Here is a 21,986-nt window from a genome sequence, read left to right as displayed (position 1 = left end):
TGATAAAAACAAAAAGCATATTATTTATTATTCGTCAATAACACAGTCACTGGTTTCATTTAACTTTTCTTGTATAGCTTATTTATTACACACTTTTCATGATGTATTGCGCAATTCATGCCAAAATAGTGCAACCACACAAATGGCAGCTTGAGACTGAAAAAGGTTTAATTTCATCAAAAACATTCAGCAACTACATAGACAGTCTGTATTTTGTCTAGCTTGTCATTAACAACATCCTTTCAGTCTTCATAGATGCAATGATGAATTTCCCCCTGCAGGCATGTGGAGGAGGATGCTTTGCTTAAAAAAAAGGAATGGCCTTGTTGCAGAGCAAAACAACCAGACGAACCCTTTTACAATCCCAACACCCCACAACGCCCCACCCCCCTCCCTTACCCTCCCACGCTGCAGTGAATTAATACCATGCTGGCATGTTCTGGTTGCTCTGACCGGCGGGATAAACACTGCAGTTGCCTGTTTAATGTGGCACATGCACTCCGAGAGCACCATACACACCTTTACCTTCCTCTCTGTTCTGCCCACTAAGCCCCTCCAGCCACCTCTCTTCCTCCTCCTTCTCTTCCTCGTCCAACATCCCTCCAGATATATTCTCCATTCCAGCCCATGCCAAAGCTCAACTCTGCCCCGAGGACAACTCCACCGCTTTCACTGTCCAAATCCCTCTGCCATATGAGTGAAATAACAGCAAGGCCCTCATCATGGTGCTAGAACTGCCAATCTGTCCTTCCTACCATTGTGTGTCTGTGTTTTTCTACTTAAAAAAATACCTTGTTATCTAAAGATATTCCATTTCCTGTTTTGTCATTAGATGCATGCTATTTGTACGATGAAAAACCCACATTTAATCTGATTCGTCTCAGTTATTGATGAATATCAACAGGATGGAAGACCTAAGCCTAAGCATGTTACTGCAACTCTGATAAGGCAGTACATACAAATGATTGGTCATAGCACCACGTATAACGCCATTCAGCCTAATACATCCAGTGTTGTCAGTAGAATGGGTTTAGCTGCTGGATCACATGTACATTGCCCCTTGTATACTCCACACATCTCTCTTCTTGTTTACCCCTCCTTGCACTCCATGCTCCCTCCCTCTCTCACCATAAATCTCTCATTCACAAATAGAGGCCAACAGAGGCTCAACTGATGTGATGAGATTATTATTTTTCTGATTACAAATCAACCTCAGCTTAGAAAGCCATGAAAACACAGCTGCCCCCACCACCCTGTTTGTTACATCCTCTCTCCTCTCCTCCCCTATGTGCTATGGCTCCTCCCCTCCTGCCTGATATCTCCACCCTCCTGTGGACCCTGGCCCCTCCCCTGCCACTTCTCTCCCTGACAGCCACATCTGAGGACCTGCTTCATTCACTCCAGCTGCACAGGTTCTATAGCCAGTGAAAAAAGAGAGAAAGGAGGAGAACAGAAGAGGTACAAGAGAATATTAGCAGCTGCTGGAGAGAGGGAAGAAGACAGGAGGTGAACAAGAGAGGGTTTCTGTTCAGTGTGTTGCTTTAAGTCAGGGTGTGAGGGTAAGGTAAAGGAGAGATAAGACAAGTCTTCAGGAGCAGGACCACTCAGGAACTTTCCTTCAACCTCCAAGGAGGTTTTAGTGATCTTCGGCAGAGACCCCTACTTTCTGCTGGGAGTCAGACCCCCAGGATCCAAAGCCATGGAGCCCTCTGTGTCTACCCATGTCGAGGAAAAGCCCAAGGAGAGGAAGAAGATCCAATTTGCTGTGACAACTGAGGTGGAGGAGAAGCCCAAGGAAAGGAAGAAGATCCAATTTGCTATGTCATCTGAGGACGAAGACGAGCCCAAGGAGAGGAAAATCCATTTTAATATGCCGGCCTCTGTGCCCTCCAACCTGGACCCTCGGCAAGTGGAGATGGTGAGCACTCAGGGGACAGATTGGTGTTTGAGACAGAGAGTATTCTGTTAGAGCTGTTTGGTTTTAATTTTAATTATTTCACACATTGATTTCTTATTGTCCAAATGTGTCAATACTTTCCTTCCACTCATTAAGACAGGGTGTTTCCTTATTTAATGTGGCTATGAGGTGCTGTAGCATAACTGACCAAGTGTCTCCACTCTAGAGCATCATAACTCTTCACCACCTTCTGCAAGTCCATTTGCTGGGTGCCAATCTGCCACACGATTGAGAAATCATGATGACATTTCCTTTTTGCTGTTTCCTCATGAGATTACTGCCTTGCTGTCTCATCTTGATCTGTTTAACAGTGTGTACGAAAGTCATTATCTTGCGTATGAAAGCCTTTTGTAACAGAGCAGCAACAACAAGCCCTTGACATTTTGTTGCTCACACTGTTCCTCATGACTTTTTTTCATCTTTGGCAACTTGTTTTGCTTGTGCGTGACCTTGGTTTTCGGAGGTTTTCTTAGTACAATTCATCAGCATTGCTTTGCCCACAGAGATGATGTTATGGCTGACTCAGCATTGCCTGTACAATTCTGTGAAATGTTTTTGCTCAGGACAAAAACGTTTTTTTTGGGCTCTAATGCTGGTGGCTCCTATTTTAGAGCAGAGAAAGTGGGACAAAGTAAGAATCGTTTGGAGCTGAGGTAGATCGAGGCCAATGGCTCATCCCTCATGAGAGCTTGAGGAGAGATTGGGCGCGAAAACAAGAGATAGAGATGTTCTATATGAAGGAAAGCAGAGACAGAAAGATCCACAACCCAATATCTAGGTCCACCTGTCTGGGGACAGTTCCCTCAGTAGCTGTCCCTGTTTCACAGCTTGCATCAAAGAGGCTTTCGACTCACTAAAAGGGCTTCAAACCATGCTCCATAATTCCCCTGATCATCATAAACACTCACCTTGTTTGTTTGTGAGAAACAGCAGGCCCATTTTCTATTCCAGGCTTTGTTGAATCAAGTATAACTTTCTTGCCTTAGCAGCTTTTAACCTTAATATTGCTGTAAACACATTTGAGATGCTAGTGCTGCATTATAGACTAAAGGACTCTCTAAAATGGAAATGTTTTGCAACACTTCACATGACTAACACTCACATTTACACATAAGCACTGGCTCTCCTCCTCCCCCTCGTTTTCTCTCCATCTCTCATGCCCTGTTATGACGCTCTGATCCCTATCATCTCTTCTAAGAAACTACAGGATATTAATCTACCATATGTGCGCTTCATATTCTCTCACTTCCTTTTGTTTTGGGGGGGACCTTCTTTCGCAATCACCTGATGGTCAAACAGTGATCAGCTATATTTAGGCTTGTTGGCTGGCTCTCCTCCAGCAGGCCGGCATTGGCCTTTTACCTTCAGATAGGTGTGTGCTAAAGCTTCTGTGCCATTGTTGCTGCTTTACGAGACACCTTTGTCATTCAGAAGCCTCAAGTTGATCCATCTTGATGTTTGTATGTCATTGTGTTGGCAGTCATGTTCAGGGGAGAATGTGTTTGTATATGCTTAAAAGCAGATAGCATCTAGCCGGTGCCTGAGGGGAGTCTCTGGGGACATGTGGGTGGGCAGGAGTAACGTTTAATGACACTCATTTCATTCCCCTCCCCTCCCTAGCAATTACTGACGCCCACACGTCCGTCTTTGCTAATGAGCCGCACTGACTGTAACATTCTTCCGAAATTCTTACACAACCCATAACTCTTCCTTACTGTTCTTTCCAATGGCATTCAAACCCCAAAACCGCTATCGACTGTAATGATGGGGCCTTGTTGCTATGGGGACAGGTTGCACAACTATGTTGCCAAAAGCTCCCCCACAGTTTGCATCTTAAAGGTCAACTTTAATGGACAGCACTGTGTGTCTCATAGGTGGTATGCATTGGTGCTTACATGTGGATATATTCTGTATGTGTGAATGCTCTTTGTTGGGTTGTGTGTTTATCTAAATACATTTCCATACCTCCCACTCAGTGAAAGTATTGCACATTGTGGGAGAAAAACAGCAGCCATTTGTACATTCCTCCATAGGTGTAAGATATTATTCCTGGACATGTATCTCCTGTTGTTGTTAAATGTTTATTTTGAAGGAATCCATTCTACTTTTAATATCTGCACACATCTACCATAAACACCCCAAGACATTTTTACTTTCCATTTTAGGTGAATTAGATTTTCTTTATTGTGCTGAAAGCTTAGAAAATTTACTTTTTCTTATGTACAAAATTATCTTAATTAACCATTTTTAGGATAATCTTGACATGATAACATAACATTTTCATGCAAGTGGAGTTTTCTCACTTAAAGTGGACCTATCATGCTATATTTGAATAATATATTGTAGGGCCATACCTACATAAAACATGTCTGTGAAGATTTTTTTTCAAAATACCAAACAGATCATGCATTTTAGCCATGCCTCATTTCGCTCTATTTGCTCTATTCCAGCCCTGTCTTCACAAGGGCTGATTCTGTGGCAAATGAGCTGCAGCTGACCACACCCCCCTGCAAAGGAGGGGAGCGAGGCACGAGCGTCATGTTACCATGCTGTTACCATGCTGTTACCATGCCACGCAACCTCTCATTCCCCTGATAGGTGGAGAGTTGCCCATATAGGCGGAGCATCCTGTTTCTGAACGTCAGAACAATTTCAAATCTGTATCAGTTTTATCAGATCTGTTGCAGCCACCGTACGTTTTTAGAGATTTGGCGTATGGAGGAAAAGAGAAGAGGGTTGTGTTTTCTGACACTTGGTGATGGATTCCCCTGACCACACCGGGGACACATATTCATCATGTATAAAAAGAAGTAAAAAGTGCATTTTGCATGATAGGTCCCCTTTAACTGAAAGACTTTTAACACCTTTTTCTCGCTTTCTCGCTCTCAAGTGCCCTGATCAGAATGTTTTGATCACATTTACATATTTGGTTTTCCAACGCCATCACTGTCAGCTCTGAATAGATCTGCAGTTTTGTTCTGCTCTCTTAGTATCTGACATAACGTATCTACTCATTATGAAACAGTCATAAGTAAAGTTGTGTTTTTTGCAACAACACGGAGAAGCACATGCTTTGTGTTTATCATCCCTCCCCCCACAACACACGAATACACACCAATCCTACGTGCTTAGCAAGTGATGTAGGGTAATGTGCACCACGGACAGAGATTAGGGTCATGGTCCAGGCGCTGCGTCCGTGATTCCCTCCAAGTCTGCCTCCCTTTGGACTTAAAAATCAGACATCTCTCTATGTGTCTCCTCTTTAAACTCAATTTGATCTTGTCATCTTGTGTTGATCCTCTCAATTGAAAGGAAATAATAATATGAAAGGCAATATTAAAGGGCAGGAAAGGGCATCAATCACTTCGCACAATAATATTTATTAAGGGAGTTATGTATGATTTAGGTTCCTCTGCCCTACCTACTCTCCTCACACTATATCGGATCCCGCCCCCCTTCAGCCCTCCCCGGTCCAGTCTCTGGGTTAAAAGTCAAACAACGACCTTTGATGCAGTGTGTGTTTGTGGGTAAACATTAGCGGTCTGGGGGACTGTCAACATGCACTTCCAGAAAGAACATATTTTTGTTGGCACAAAGCAAGAGGGTGCAGTAATCTTTCCCTGCACGGATAGAATGTCACTGTAGTGGTGTGACCCAGCCCAATGACGTGTATGTCCAATTTATGAACACTTGTGTTTATTTTCCTTCAAAGTTGCATGCCCAAAGCAGTTTGTTGATGTTTGTAGTGGCAAAACTAATAGGGAAAGGATTTAGCTGAAAACCACAGATTGGTATTACAATTTAGACACAATCAATGGACCTCTGTCCTCTGAAGGCTGCTATGTGTTTGTTCCTCCTTGTTTTTGACAGTCCAGGCATTTGATTAGTTAATGACTGTAGAAACATTTTCACGTCAGCAGTTTAGCACAAAGGTTCCTTTCATGGTACTTTCCCACTTTGTTTAAGAAATGCATGTGCATGAAAGCCAGTTCATTCTATTCATATTTTTGTCTCAAAATGATTTTGCCCTGATGAGTGTATTAACTAAACATATATAGTCTGTGTGCATGGCTGTGTGTAATGTGTAAACACTTTATGAAACATAAATATTGAGCTTGGATAGAGCTTTGATGACATTGTAAACAGTGAGTTGAAAATGCGCAACAATGCCCGCTGCACCTCAGGCACCGGCGTCGGTCACAGAAGCTGGTGGAGGCCAGCAATGATGTAACACACACAGCCCCCTTAGCCTTCCATATTATGGTCAACACATCCTCTGTTGTCAGGTGGTGTCACTATCCCACTCAATCACTCACTTGTCCCTTCAGGGGTCATTGTTAATCTAACCAAGTCAAGCTGTAGTGAGCACATACAGCCCCATATGTGCATGAATCCATCTCTAACTGACCAAATATATCCTTGTATTCTCTATCTGGGACTGTGTTAAAAAATGAAATCGAGTGAGTATTACTCAGCGGGAAGATAAATTGGGCTGGATAAAATCGGGAGCTGCCTTGTCACCACATTTCGTCAGACATCATTATAGTAACTGCCTTCCTCCCTCCTGATTTTCCTTTTCCCATTGTGAGGGGCTTGAGTCCCTTTAGCTCTGTTCAAAGAACCACAGGATGGTCAGACTGATGTAGGCATATCGAAATGAGCACTGAGGCGTGACTCAAAACAAATGGGATTGGTCTTGATCACTGTTTCATCAACACTGAGAAGCCATGGCATTATGTTATTGCTGCCGTGCCCGTTGTAATCTCTGATTTTTGTTACAGCAGTTGAGACAATTTTTGTTCATGTTTATCCGCCTGCAACTTAATGAGCTTACACAGGGACACACCAGGTCATCTTCAATGGGCTTTGGGAGCATGTCCCGATTCAGAAACAAGGTTATGCACAAATATCAAAGTAACACATGGTTGTCGTGCTGAAACACAACGTTATATTTGGAATGTGTAAACTGATGATAGATTAGGGGTTTTTAGATTTCAAATGAATGCTAATTTTAAAAGAAAAAGGTGTTAGAAACATTGTGGTGCCAACAGGAAAACGCAACCCTAGAGTTAAATATTAAGTGATTTTAAAATGTACACTTAGGGGAGCTGCATGCCATTTGCATCCAAGCAATGATGTGAAATTCAGAGCAACCATCAACAGTATAATCTTCTTTCATGTACCTGTGGGTACAGTACATATGACGTTGCAAATCAGTAACTATGGCTACTCTGTCCTTTGTTTGTGCCTGCTGTTGACCTCTGGAGCTGGTCTTTGTCCGCTACACAATATAAAATCTCTTTATTTGAGTGCATGAACAAGAATAGCAGAATGATTCTTTGTATGCAGGCTGTAAGAGGGGCCATCGTCTCTGGGAAGGCTTTGATTGGCATCTCCCCTGTTGTCACCTCGCTGCATCGTGCGCTGTGACCTGGCAGGAGGCTTCCTGTCACTCATCAGTCTGGTACATTAACTCCTTAGTGATGTAATGGCAACACTTTCTATCAAGAGTCTCTGGAACAACGGCCACCTGTACCTAATTACGTTAATGCTGGAGGGGAACTGTGAGACCGAAGAAAAGGAGGAAGAGAGGGATGGTCTCTGATGGTGATATCATTCTGCCATCATTATGTTGGGGTCAACAGAGAGCCCTTCCAGCAGCTATCGCTTGCCCATCTGTGTATTCAGTTAGCTGGTGTTGGGGCTAAAGGTCGCTGCAGGACTGTCGCGTGAATGTTGAGAAGCAACATACTGCAGCCTCTCTGACTTATGGGAATTCAACGATGCTGTTCATTTGAATAGGAATGAGCTAAACATGCATATCTAACAGACCACAGACTTCACTGAGCTGCAGCTGGGGTTGTAAATTGCGTAGCCTTGTCTTTGACCTTGTTTGAAACAGCTGGAAACCTTGAAAAGCTGGTGTTACTCAGTGAAGCCTTGTTGAGACTACCTGGCAGCGTTTTCTTTGAGTGACACCTAAGTATAGCCTGAATGTGTCGGACAGAGCTGTTTGTCACATGATATATCTGATCGCTGACCTTTGGTTATGTATTTGTCATGCTTATGTGGAAACATTTTGTCTGCCAGCTTTGTCAGGAATGTGCAGGGTGGCTGGTATTTTGGGATAATCATGGCAACTGTGTGTCCAAATCTTTTAGCAAAACACAAAGTCGGAAAATAATCAAATTCTTCTAATTCCATTGTGGATATGCACACAAAAAAGGAAAAAAAAAGGAAAGATGATAAAGTAAAGTATGCTGATATGTAGGAGCTCAAAAAGCTTGGCATGTCTCCTTCAACAACAACAACAACAACAACAACAACAACACATTTGTACTTTGAATTTGCTAAACCTGTTTGAATTTCTAATTAACTATCACCCATTGTATTCTTGTATTAATAGCAAATATGCATTCATATTTAAAAGTTTATCTTTTTTTTATTGTTAAAATTGCAAGGTTGATGCAGTTTTGTTCCACCATTTGTAATATCCAAAAACATAAACATAAAACGTGTGTCTTATCTCTCAGAAATACATTTGAACTAGAAATGTGCAAAGAACAAAAAATCATTCAGCTCACTGACAGGGATCATTTTTCATGCTCATTGTGTTATTGAACTCAATGCAAGATTGCACTTAGAGAACCACATGGGGCTCTGCCACTTATTTTTAAAAGGCTCACCGGGGGGGCATGGCCCAGAGAAAAAGGCGGACATCATGAGTGCTTAATTGAGTTGCTCTTCAGAGACTAAACAGGCCAAAGATTACGACAGCTGAGACGGGACTCTGTGTTCAGCACCTGATGTTCCAGAGGAGACGAAATACAAAAAAATGAAGGTGGCAGAAATGATCAGGGTGAATGGTGTATGTGTTGCCTGAGTACATTTCCACAGTTAAATAAATACCAACATTTCAGCATCATAAAACAAATATTGTATTCAACTTCAGTAGGAAGAACAGAGCTTCACCTTCAGAAACTCTATCCGACTGGTAAAATACCAGCATTTGACACAAGACCTACATTGCTTTTACAGTACAAATGTACTCCATATGTCTCCCCTCATTCTTTGGCTGAACATTTGACTATGTTCCCATTGGTGTCCTGAATGCCATGCACATACACAAGTACTTATTTCCGATACCACTGCACAGCACTGTGGGCAGATGCTATACCTCCAGATCAATCTTGTACAAATCCATACGTGTCCATCCAGAGCTGGGTTACAGCTGGGCCACGAGGGAGACAGTTGAAACTGCTTAAGAGGATGTTCTGATATAATGTAGGGCAATCGTTCACCAGGGATGTTATCTCACAGGAAAGGAGATCTGAGGTGTATTTCTCTCTGTGTTGTTGTATTTGTTTTAAGGCCAGGACTTCAAAACTGACTCCCTTTGAGATGCTCCACTGTCAGCTGGTGCAGGCCAGAGTTTCATAATCTTTCTGTCTCATCCCACCGAGCCCCCAGGGACCCCTCCGATCTAGTTTATGCTGTCCTACTACTGCTGCTTTTAATAGGCGCGGCCCGAGAGCACCAGCTTAGAGGATGACGGTCTTTAGAGAGCAGACCCACATGAGCCAAACTGCACCCGGGCTGCCATGCAAGAGTGTGTTGAGCCAACACACACATACCTGTGTACAGCATACACACATGTGCAAAGTCAACATTTCCCAATGACTCCTGCACCCCACAGAGCACAGAGTTAGGTAACGGAGTTCTTCCTGGATTGCAGCATTGTCCCCAAATGAACTTGACAGACTTCTAAAGATTCAACCATAAGATTACAGCATTTTAAATAATATGGCATGTTTCAAAAACAAATGTCCAAATGGCTTTGTGGAGGTTTAAAGAAATCAATGAGAAATCAATGAAACTAAGTAAATAAAAGCATGATCATTTAATGTAATAAAAGAGGAATACATACAAACACACAAAGTAAAGCTAGTCTATAATTTATCAAATTAAGTTTAGTCAATATATCAGCGGTGCCACAATTGATCTGTTTCTTACTTTATATTTGCTTTTTGATTCCATGTCTGTGTCATTGTTTACTTTTGTTGATTGCATGACTTTGACGGCTTATTGAGGTGAGATTCCTTCTTTAGGCCTCTAGGGGTTCTTTAAATGTCACCTGCACACCATGCTTCTTCACTTTAGATGCTGTGTTTCTTCAGCTCTGTCTATCGTGCAAACACATTGAAATAAGAAAGGAATCTAGAGGTTTCTCTCTGCCTCTCACCTGTGACACATTGCAGAGTCAGCAGGATACTCAATTTCAATCCTCAGCTTTAGATACGCTGGTGCATCTATTCTCTACGCTATGATCTATCAGCCAATTATTTCAATGAAACTGAAGTGAGGTGCTGCTGCCTCTCAGGCAAGCCTGCAGGCCCACACCTGTGGAGCCGCTGAAAGGCCACGGAAAGCTCTACTGATCTTTGGTATAAAAACAATGGCTGCCAACAGAGGAGAGGGGTTAGGAGGCTTGGGCAGGGGACAGGGGGTTTAGAGAGGTGGAGGATGGAGAAGGGAGGAGGGAGGGTCTGTAGGGATAAAGCATAGCGGGGGTAATCTCACATGCTCACATATTATGTAACTTGGGGAGAGTGCGGTTTGAAGACTGTAAAATTACTAGAGTCACTATGTGTGTTTATGTCATCTGGCATGCCAATGTCATACAGTAGCACGTCACCGCCACCATCACTGTGGACAGTTTGCTAGCTAAAAATGCATGTTTTTTCCGTTTTTCTCATCTACTTTACTTTTGCAATTTAGGTGGAGTGTTGTCTTTTATATGGTTAAGGAGGTCATGTCCTGGCATTTTCACAAGATCGCCATGATGATTAAATGATGACATTAAGAGGACAGCCATCACACACACACTGCATGTGAGCATTAGGTAAATAGATCAGCAGATTTACAGATTACGCTTCTCAGTGACCTTAATTATCGTACACAATAACTTTACCTTCCTTTTTATCTCGCATCTCTTTCTATGTCCATCCGAATAAAAGGGCAGGACCCTGTTGTTGTTAAGTTTAAATGCTTTCATTCTGAACCATCTCTTTCATTCAAGTGTCATTGGCGGAGTCAAAAAATGGACTTCAGAATTTATGAAGAATGCAAATTTCTTTCTTCTGTTTGCTTCCAGGAAATAGAAATACAAAATGTGAAGGCAAAAGTCCTTGGGGGGGAAATTGATGTTTGATGTGCAGCTGAGAAATGTTTTTCTTTGAATACTGGTCCAGTGGATTTATACAGTGCTGGAGTTCTATTCAGATTTTTTTCAGACAAAAACAGTAGAATAAAAAAAAGGGCAGCTATTTTATAGCTAGGCTTAGGCTTATGCTACACATTTGTAGAACACTAAAATGGGAAGGTCACCTTGTTGTAAGCTATGCGAACATTTGTATGAGCAACTGTTGATTACGAATGCAGATAACAATTATTTTCCTTATCAATAGCCGAAGTTATCAAAAATGTCCATCTCTTTCTCTTCACTTAAAGGTCCCTTGTTATACTGTTTTTTCTCTAAAATCTGATCAGCTCATTTTCAGAAAGGTTTTTATATAAATGGATAAGAACAAAATGTGAGCAAATCTTTTTTTCTGAAACTTTCAGAATCTCTTTACACAACAATGGCAACACATGTTTATGTATAAAAGACATGAACAAGTGGATTTTGCATAATAAGTTACCCTTAAGTATAACAACCTTACGTGACCTTACGTACACAATGTCTACAATGGAGGATATTAAGGGGACAAACCAGAGGATTTCCCAGTTTAATGGCTTTAATGCCACAGGACTTGGGCATAGGCTCGGTCATGGCAACATCTGGTGTCTGCTCCCTCGTGTGGGTCTCTGTGTGAGACACCTCAGGCTGCCCTGCAAGGCCGGGAGCAGGTGTCAGGCAGGCAGAGGCAGCATGGAGCCCCGGGCCCCCACACCTCGCCCAGGGAGAGGTGGGCCCTGTGGATGTTCCCTGCCAGTAAAGAGAGAAATAAAGAGGTCACTTGAGGAAAGGTAAAGGACAGACTGTGGTGGAAATTCCACACTTAATGACCTTCTGGTAAGGAATGAACAAATACGTTTGAACCGAAGTTGTGTTATTTAATAAAGAGTTATAGCATTTAACAGAATCAATCTATTTCCAGCTGGAAGGACAGATAACCCTGCACCACCAACGTAGTACACAAATCTGACTCTGTTACAACAGAAAAACAAGCACTTTATACAGGAAAAAGACAAAAGGGGGGAGGTCTCAGATAGGGAATTCACATTACAGGCCATTGAAATGTTGGCTAGACAGGGCGAAACCTGCATACTAATTACAAACCTAAGGTCCATATGATAATTGCCTGACAATTGACAAAGCGGCACCTTTCTGTCAGAGAACATTTAGTAGCTAGGCATGAATTTAAACTGTAAGCAAATAAAGTTACAGTGACATTATATATGTCAAGGAATGAAGGATGGATATGGAAGTAAACAGAATAGAGGAAGCAGAGGATCAAGTGAGATGGAAACGAGAGGTGAACGAGATAAAGACAGATAGTGTGTGAGATCCAGGGGAGACGGGACAGCTGGAAGTTGCGTGACGGGATTAAAATGTGTGTCGGGTGTCATAAATAAGGGTAAAATCCACGCTCTATTACCCTGTGTTGTCGTGTTTGACAGCAGCAGCTTTCCAACATATGGCCAAGCAACCCTCTGCTTTGGCAACATGCGCCTCACTGCCATGACGCACACCTCCCTCAACGAAAAGAAGGGGAACCAACCACAAACAAATCTCTGAGTATGGAGCAGTTTAATGCAAAATAGAGCCAGGATTAACTCTTCTGCATGTGGTGCATTGAAGAGTGTGCCAGGGTTCATGCCATGGACAAGGTGGCTCTTTCCATAGAGGACACTTTTCAATACCTTGTTTGTTCCACTTGCCAAGACCACTTAGCTAGCTGCTTTCATTCTCAGCACACTTTTTAAACAACATGTTTTCAAAAGGTAGTTTTATACATGTCAGCTATATATCCTTTTTGTGGGAAAGTTTTTATATCTGCACACTTTCTTTTCTGGGCCTCACACATTCTTCTCAGGGGTTTTATCAGTATATTTTATCAATGACATTATTCTCTTTTGTGTAGCACACAGTCCCCTCCTGATTTCTTAAAAGGTTACTTGCTAAGGTTGCAACTTCATGATTGACAGAAGCCATTTCAAACTTGACTTTTCAGTTTTTAATGGTGCAGAAGTGGGCAAAAAATCCAGAAAAAACTCTCAAACCACTCCTTAAGTATATCTGCTTCAAAGCTGCAAATGGTTGCTAACTGTTGTTCATTGATGACTTAAATGATGAATGAATTATCCAAATAGTTCTTGAATCATTTTCTTGATACTTGTATTCTTTGCTATAATACAGCCTAAATGTCATTTTATAACGTGTTTCCGCTGCACTATTTCGTAAGGCTCTTAATGTCTTTTATTTTTGTAAAGCACTTTGAATTGCCTTGTGTTGAAAGGTGCTAAATAAGCTTGCCTTGCCTTGCCTTGCCTTAATATATCCACGTCTTTTTTCAATAAGGCAAAAATATATGGGATTTCACAATACTTATCCTGAAAGGAGAAAAAAAGACCCACACCACCACAGGCAGGGCATGGGATTAGCAAGCTGCAGGGCACAGTAGGGCATTTGTTCCTGTGAGGGTAGAGAGTTTAGTGTAGAGACTTTTTCCATATGCAAAGTGCAGACCTGCAGTCCGTCTGTCTCTCTGCTCTTAGATTAGCAGCGACCTGGCTTTAGCCTACAGGGATCAGTGTGTGTTGATTATTGGGACTTTACAATGGAGGGCAGTGTCTGAATGCTGGGGCTCATTAAGCCTAAAATCCCACCTTCCATGGTCCCTCTGTTTGTGAGGGTGGTATAAGCTTGTCTTAATTGCAGGATAATTTCTGACTTGAGCAAATAGCATGAGTTTCTCTGCTGTTTTTCAAAGCATACCTTTCACTATATCTGTTACAAGCTACATAATGAGTCTTCCTCTACTCACTTTGGCATCTGACCTGACCCGTGTGCACTGAAACTTGTCGACCAATCAGCCAACTGGGCAGCAGCACTGGTGATGTCAGCCGCAGCATTGCTTTCACCAGTATCAACTCTCAACAATCTCAATTTGATTTATAGGGCTGCATTATTATTATTATATAAAATGTTGGCCAGTTAGATTACTTATTTATGGCTGCCCTTTATGTTTGTGTGTGTGTTTGTTTATAGATCCGGCGCAGGAGGCCAACACCTGCCACGCTGTTCAGAGTAGCCGACCAATCATCTCCCGAGGATGATCAGTCCACCCATCAGGTAAAGGTGAAGTGACAACACTTTTCGAAGTGTCTGTGCATTCTCCTCAATCCACCACCATTTCCTTCAAGCCTATCCCATGAACTCAAAACAATGCACACAAGTTTTGGAGTTTCCATTTCATTGTTGAACAACATTATTCTGTGTTTTTTCCAGAATCTGCTGTCCGCCTTATTAATACCACCTCCCAAAGTATAGATTTAGTTAAAACTCTTTCATCCTTGCTTGTGTCCATCACAAACTCATGCTGTGTGGTCAACCATTTTTTAATCCCCAAGAAAAGTGTAATTCAAATGTTCATACATTTTAAATCCCCTGAGATTAAATGTTCAGTGTTTTATCACATTTTAATTGCAGTTATTGCACGTGTGCATTAGCACTCATATGGCATTTCTCAATGTCAGTGTAAATATTGCATCACATGACTGACATGTAGTGACCTTGCAATACCAAAAAAGGGAGTCTAATGGCACATTTCCACTACAGCGTGGAGCTCGCTTTAAGCGTGCCGAGCCGTGCGGGGCTCGTTTTTGGTTGCGTTTCCACTTAGCGTACCGCTAGCGGGTACTATTTCACAATTTTTCTGTCCCCATAAAATCGAGGTTCTCTCCGGGGCCAACAACCAGGCTGAGTCGGGCTGAGTATGCTAAACTAGAGAGAGAATCGCTGGCAAGGGGGCTACAACTACAACAAGATGAACATATTTGACCCTGATTTAATTTTAATAAACGTTTCAAAATGATGCCGAAGTAACAACATACTGATACCGGTTAGTAAAAATCATGAATTAATGCTTTGACAAGTCTGTAGACAGACAGCAGGCAAAAAACCTTTTAAAATGTGTGTTTTCTGAATTGAGATCGGCTAAGCTAACGCAGTATATGCTCCGATCGTCCACACTCACAACAACGGCCTATACAGACATAAATAAACCAGCGACTGTATTCACCATGACACAGACGGTCTGTGGTTTGTACTTGTTTTACTTTTGTCTAGTTTCTGAACAGATATGAGGAGCTGTGAGCTCTGAGGACTAACAGCTAACGGCTGTTGTTGTTGATGTGGTTTTTCTGGGGTTCTCATTGAAGATGACGTCACGGCTCCGTCTACACTGCGTTACTATAGTTACTACCCCAGTTCCTAAACTCCTAATGGATATGTGCCATAAAATGAGCCAGTCCTAACAAGGCCTAACGAGCGAGGCCGTGTAGTGGAAATGCGCCATAAGTAATAAAGAAGGTCTATTTTTAATGTAAAGTTGCAGCAATGAAAAACACTGCATCCTGGGTTTGAACACGTCTGTTAATGTCGGCATCATTACCTGAATCATCATCTATTCTGCCACTGTGAATACAATTAGCCTTATAATTAGATTGCCATACCTTGCCCTCTTATGCAAGGTTTTGGATCAAATGTGTAGAAAGAAAGAACCAAAAATGCTTATTTTTCTCCTATTTAGTACTTCACTGGGACATTTGATCTTCACTGTGCAGAACAATGTGTGTGCAGAAGTCTGCTATTTACAGTTTCAACTCACATAGGGAGTGATGGATTTTTGGAACCACTCATCCAGAATGCAAATTTGAAGTGTTTCCAGTGCACATACCAAAAAAGGAGACAGCAGTAGAACTTTTGAAATGAAAATGATTTGCATATACATTCTGTAATTTTTTCATTTGAGGAGAGGGGTAAAATACACCAACAAATATGTAACTGATCTAATTTGTGGAAAAGCCATATCATTAATAACTAAATGTTGATGTTGATGCCTCTCTGTTTGCAGTGGGTCGTGGGAGAGAACGGAGTACTCAAACCAAAACGTGTCAACCCAAATGTGTATCAGCCTCCATCACTCAGAGGTAGGTGTGAGCAGTGTTGCTACTACAGGTGGTGCTTGTGTGTTGTGATTCATCCTTGTGTTTAAGTCCTTTTTGGTTTACCGTGCTTCGCCGTAGTCAATTTCCTCCTCGCTTTTTCATGCTTACTGATAGCTGACATGTGACAGATGGGTAGATAGGTATTAAAAGCCTCTATTTATTCTCTTTCTGCGCATGTGTGAAATGCACAGGCCTGTTTCCATGTGTTCCTGCTCTTACTCTCACAACAGTGTGTGACGGAGAGACAGAGAGGGAGAAAGAGAGATTAATGTGTGACAGCTGTGAGACAGTGAGTGTGAGTCTAGGAACGTCTAGATCATCCAGGATTACAGTCAGTTGTGTATACAGCTGTTACACGCACACACACACAGACACGCACAACACACACATATAGGCAAGATATATAACTGATGTTTTTTCATTTGAGTCTTTATGCATGTGGCTTTCTGCTTGTTGCATGTGGTCGATAAAGGGGCAAACATTCTCTCAGAGCTTGTCAGCAGAGCTTCCTTTAATGGGGATTTATGGTTACGTGTGGCATATCAAGTGATGATATAATGAGCCAGGAAACCTCATTCCTGCATCAGAAATCTGTCTTTCATCTGCTCCTACGCACAGAGGGGAAGAGAGAGCTACCTCAGAATAATTTCTGATTACACAACCTTATCCTAGAATGAGTGACCTGCTCAGTGACGCACTGAGGGTGTGAGAGAGAAAGAGTCAAGGTGACCCAGAGTAAGTGAGAAGGGGAGTTAAGGTAATATCAAAAAAGAGAGGAGAGTGTATAGTGGGGGGATGGAGAAGAGGGTGAGTCAGCACTGCCAAAGGAAAAGCGCTGAAGATGGCGGGCAGGCGAGAAAAGACGAGGGTACAAACGAACAGATGGAAGAACAGGGTGAGAGATGGGATAGAAAACAGCAGCGGAGGCTAAAAAAAAACAGTGTAGGATAACGTTTTGCAGTCGCCTGTCTTTCTGTCTGTCAGTGCATGTGTTTAATTGGCTTTCTGCCTGCCTGGCATGTATTCAAAATCCCTGGTGAGGCTTGATAAAAACAATATTGAAGCGTGGTAAAACCAAAACAACATATCCCTCTATCCCTGTGTCCATGTGTTTGTGTGGCCGTCTCCCTGTGTGTGTATGTGTGTTGTGATTACCTGTGTGTAGCTGTGCAGAAGATGGCCGAAGCACATATGCAGCACCTAGGTATCTACCCCCCCTTGGAAGACCCTTGTGAAGGGGAGGAGGAGGACAACGACTGGCAGGGAGAGGACACATCTCCCACCCAAGCTGCTGGTGAGAGGGAGGCTCTCTGACGCAGCCTGGGAAAACACAACAGCAGCAGCAAGGACAAAAGAGAAATAAATAAATCCTGTGGCCCTTAAAAAGCACTAGCATGTATAAGCCTGCTTGGGTGAAAAATGAATTATTCAAGAAATGTCTCTTGACACTTCCAGCATGGTTGCAATCTAATTTAATATAATATCTTTCTTCTTTGAGTTTCCTGAAAAGCCCTATACAAGTCTCATGTGTTATTATTATTATTATTAATAGGATAGAAAAATATTTGTAAATAGTTTTAATCAGATTTTGATGGTGCAAACAGGATTTACTTTTAGTTATTGGAGTTCAGAATGCTGACTAATGTGGTGTATGATAATCTCATCACCTGAGAAAACATGGACCAGACTAGAAATATTACAAACGTAATATTTTAGTATTCTTCTGACAGCACTCAGTTTCAAGTTTCGACACATCGAAGCATATTGGAATGAAAATGAAGATTGCAGACTGAAAAACTAAAGTAAAAGACTTAAAAGGGCAATAAATACCACCACTTTTCCCCTGCTCTTAAACAACTATACAACTGTTTTTGTTAACAGAAGAGCAGAGATGCGTTTCTTAAAGGCTGCCGTGGTTTTCAGGGTAACTTAATTTCCTCAGGACCAGCAGCACAGATGAAGCTCTGTAGTGTCATATTAGCTCTCTGTGTCGCGCCCAGAATCTGTCAGAGACCTGCAGCTCACTACAGGTGGACACACACACACACACACACACACACACACACACACACACACACACACACACACACACACACACACACACACACACACACACACACACACACACACACACCAGGCAGAGGCCAGACAGTAACACGCTCACAGAGAACACTGTCTGTTCTGATCCTCTGTATTCTGTTTTAACCCCTCCAACATATGATTATAAAGCTAATACAACTCATAACTCAGTTTGAGTTATGTGCTGCAACAGAACAGCTGTGGAAATTTGAACTCCATCTACATGAAGAAAAAAAAATAGTCCACAAATCTTATGTTGAAGTTAACTTTTTAGCATACTCCCTTATTATTTTGTCAAATGTATCAAATTGATCGTTTCTTCATTTCCATTATGTCAAATGAGAACAGTGGTATTTTACCCAGAATTATTGCTCTGTCAGCGCAGATGACAGCCTCTCAATAAATCCTCTGTGTTGAAGTCTGCTGAAACACAGAGTAACACATGATGTTTAGTAATTATAATCAATGAATCGTCTGGTCTTTAAAATGTCTGAAGATATTGTCAGTGTCTGACCAGCAGTGCAAAATCAGTGTCCGGTTTATTGCCAAGTAGGTTACATATAAGGAATGTTCCCTGACTTAATGGTTAATTACATAAACTTAGAAAGAAAAAAGGAAATATAAATAAAGAAGAAATTCCATTATAATAAAAATTAGAAAAATTACTATAAAGAAATATGTCAATATATCTGAATCAAAATGAAAGAGCTGTGCAGTTATTAGAAGATATTCAGTTTGCAACATTTGTTCTTTAAAAATCGGCTCAACCAATTAATAAGATGTCAAATTAGTTATATGAATTTTTTCGTGCCCACCAGTCATCTCCTTCACCGGAATAAATTGTACATTTCATCTATGAAGAAATATGATAACCAAAAGCAGAACTTACTGTAGTTGGGGATTTTACTTCTTCTTTTGACATCTGTCTTTGTCCCCTTAGATCACACAGAGACGACAACCGAGCAGTCAGACAAGTCCTCCAGCGTGAGAGAGACGGCCAAAGACATCCAGGTAGCACAAGAGGAAGAGAGGGAGGAAGAGGACGAGGATGAAGAGAAGGAAACGACAGAGGAGAACAGGCGGGGAAATAACTGAGAGAGAGAGAGGGGGAAGAACTGGGGGGAGTGAAGGTGTTTTATGAAATGGTTAAAAGTTAAAGACCTCAGATGAGATCAGGAAACGGGTGTGTGCTGTTTGGTGGATGTGAGGATGAGAGCTGAATGAAAAATACCTCCTTGAGATCAAACATGAGAGTGAGCAAAGATCTCTGTTCACCTCTAAAGATTGAAAGGGAAAGGTGGATTAAAGAGAGGACAGAGAGGAGTCAGCCCTCACGAGCAGGTGAGGAATGATCTGCTGACTGAGCAGTAATGTCCCTTTGTTTATAATGAGAGTGGAGGGACAACAAGGTCAACATGACCAAATACCCTGACCAACAAGAGCAGTCCTCCCTCATACCTTAATGCTTCTACACAAAGATGAATGTTTCTCTAAAGATGATAATTATTACCACAATAAACACACTCACATATATTTGTCACAGAATCTGTCTCTTAGAAGACCCATGCAAAAAAAGACTATACACACGTATGGTATGAATATGATGCAAATTTATTTTTGAAACATCATTGTTATGATTTGCATAAAACGTGCTTGTGCTGCCATCTTGTGGTTGAAATGGGATTGACAGTTTCAAAGTGATACTCCAGCTAATATCGATCTTAAATACATTACATTTTTTTAAAGGCAATCTAGTATCAGTACATATTTAATAAAATATAGATACTGAAAACACTTGGAGTATCACTTTATGTAAGATTTAATAATAAGCTCCAAAATGTTTTGTCTATAACTGTGTTAAATCCAAGAGCCATTGAGTGTGTTTGATTATTTCATACCATATTTTTTACATTTGAGTATACTTTACTAAATGAATCCTAAAAGGGCAAAGCTACCTCTAATTAGATGGAATTACCAAACAGTTGCTTTCATGCATCACACATTTAAACTGGATTCATTGTGAACTGAAAGAAGAAAAAATATTTTTAATTATAATACTGTTCACTAATTTCAGGCTCAAAGATTCCCTTTTGTATGTCATCGCTTTTCTATTGTCATCTTTTTAAATGTATGTTAGGATCTGTTGTTAAAGCTATTTTTCTAATCTAACGTCCGGTGTACGAGTAGCTCAGCTCTGTCCTGTTTCCACTGTCTATATCCAACTTGCAAGCCTAAAACCAAACCAGGCACTGTGGTTACTGTATAACTGACATTCTAGCAATGCTCTCTTTTTAACAACATATTCACTGTCTCTCTTTTCTAAGGTTTTTTAAATCAGCATCTGATCTGATTTCCAGTTTAGCTGAATATAAAGGATTTGTTATTTTGGTGCAAAGGGTTCCAGTTGTGCCACAATAATTAAATGTTTGTTTCCTCTGAGCTGCGGTTTGTAAATAAAAGGTGTGTGAAACTTGGACCTCTGTCCTGCCCAAATGATGGGATGAATGGATGAGGCTCTGCAGCTGACTCGCTGTCCCCCTCCCCTCTCCACCGGGTCAGAAGAACTCTGGAAAGACTTGTATGAACTATTATGTTTATTCTGTCTTTATTTTATTTTTCCATTCTCTTGCTTTCTCAATGTGATGCTTTTGTTTTTAAAATAAACAATTTATCCTTTTTCTCCTTCAAACAGATGTATGTGTGGAGTCTAAATTCATCCAAGGAAATAGGAATTTTCATTATTTATTTATTTTCAGGCAGATCTCTTTTCAGTCATTGTCCTCCATTAAACCCAGGTGTGGTGTGGTTAATCAAGACATAGGCCGTTTCTCAATCGCGAGGAAACTGGCTTCCAAGCCAATATTTCAAGGATACTACGTCATCGAGTGCCGCCGAAGGGCTGTTCCAATCTCCAGCATACTTGGAATTCCACCGAGACTGCGTCCTTGGTTTGGGGGTAATTTCGAGGCTCCTTCAAATCCCTCGCCTCCTTCAAATCCCCACAATGCTTTGCGCACGGACCAATTTCCCCAAATCTGTGGCGGAAAATGTAAGGCGGGGCCTCTCATATGACGCACACCTGGGCCGTTTCTCAATCGCGAGGATGCTTGCTTGGTAGCACATGTCTTTGGAGTCACTTCCTTCAGAAGCTAGGCAAGAATCCTTCCTGGCATTCGGAAAACGAAGAGTGGAACAGGCTAGCAAGTGTGCAGGTGTGTGTCATATGAGAGGCCCTGCCTTACATTTTCCGCCACAGATTTGGGGAAATTGGTCCGTGCGCAAAGCATTGTGGGGATTTGAAGGACGCGAAGTCTACCCATGTGCAGCCTCGAAATTACCCCCAAACCAAGGACGCAGGCTCAGTGGAATTCCAAGTATGCTGGAGATTGGAACAGTCCTTCGGCGGCACTCGATGACGTAGCGTCCTTGAAATATTGGCTTGGAAGCCAGTTTCCTCGCGATTGAGAAACGGCCCTGCACACGAATGCCAGGAAGGATTCTTGCCTACCTTCTGAAGGAAGTGACTCGGAAGACATGCGCTACCAAGCAAGTATCCTCGCGATTGAGAAACGGCATAGAGTAGCTAGCTTTCTAGTTCAAAACTAAATATTTTATTTAAAATGTAATCAACATTACCAGAAAATATAGTGTTGCATCAAGTGGCAATATAACAGTTGGTTTTATCTTTAAGGCCTCAACACACTATTCTGTATTC

The 21,986-nt window shown here is 41.7% G+C and overlaps 1 protein-coding gene across 2 annotated transcripts; it reads left to right on the top strand.

The window, feature by feature from the left end:
• Positions 1 to 1,364: 1,364 nt before the first annotated feature.
• ppp1r1b (protein phosphatase 1, regulatory (inhibitor) subunit 1B) lies at positions 1,365 to 20,964 on the top strand. Of its 2 annotated transcripts, XM_010775440.1 has the most exons (5): positions 1,365 to 1,918; positions 14,232 to 14,315; positions 16,099 to 16,174; positions 17,358 to 17,486; positions 19,212 to 20,964. In XM_010775440.1, exons 1-5 carry the CDS (start codon positions 1,700 to 1,702, stop codon positions 19,364 to 19,366), a joined length of 663 nt encoding a protein of 220 aa, XP_010773742.1. In that variant the 5' UTR covers positions 1,365 to 1,699; the 3' UTR covers positions 19,367 to 20,964. The 2 variants fall into 2 exon arrangements, with proteins under 2 accessions (XP_010773742.1, XP_010773743.1); XM_010775441.1 differs by lacking the exon at positions 17,358 to 17,486.
• The last annotated feature ends 1,022 nt before the right edge of the window (positions 20,965 to 21,986 follow it).

Source organism: Notothenia coriiceps, unplaced genomic scaffold, assembly GCF_000735185.1.
Source record: "Notothenia coriiceps isolate Sejong01 unplaced genomic scaffold, NC01 NC01_scaffold00015781, whole genome shotgun sequence".
NCBI lineage: Eukaryota > Metazoa > Chordata > Actinopteri > Perciformes > Nototheniidae > Notothenia > Notothenia coriiceps.
This window is presented reverse-complemented; position numbering and strand designations above follow the sequence as displayed.

What these genes read in the sequence shown, in the direction of transcription:
- ppp1r1b (XM_010775440.1), top strand. Translation starts at nt 1,700, where the DNA reads ATGGAGCCCTCTGTGTCTACCCATGTCGAGGAAAAGCCCAAGGAGAGG. An exon ending in ACCCTCGGCAAGTGGAGATG is followed by an intron (nt 1,919 to 14,231) that starts GTGAGCACTCAG and finishes GTTTGTTTATAG; the next exon opens with ATCCGGCGCAGGAGGCCAAC. An exon ending in ATGATCAGTCCACCCATCAG is followed by an intron (nt 14,316 to 16,098) that starts GTAAAGGTGAAG and finishes CTCTGTTTGCAG; the next exon opens with TGGGTCGTGGGAGAGAACGG.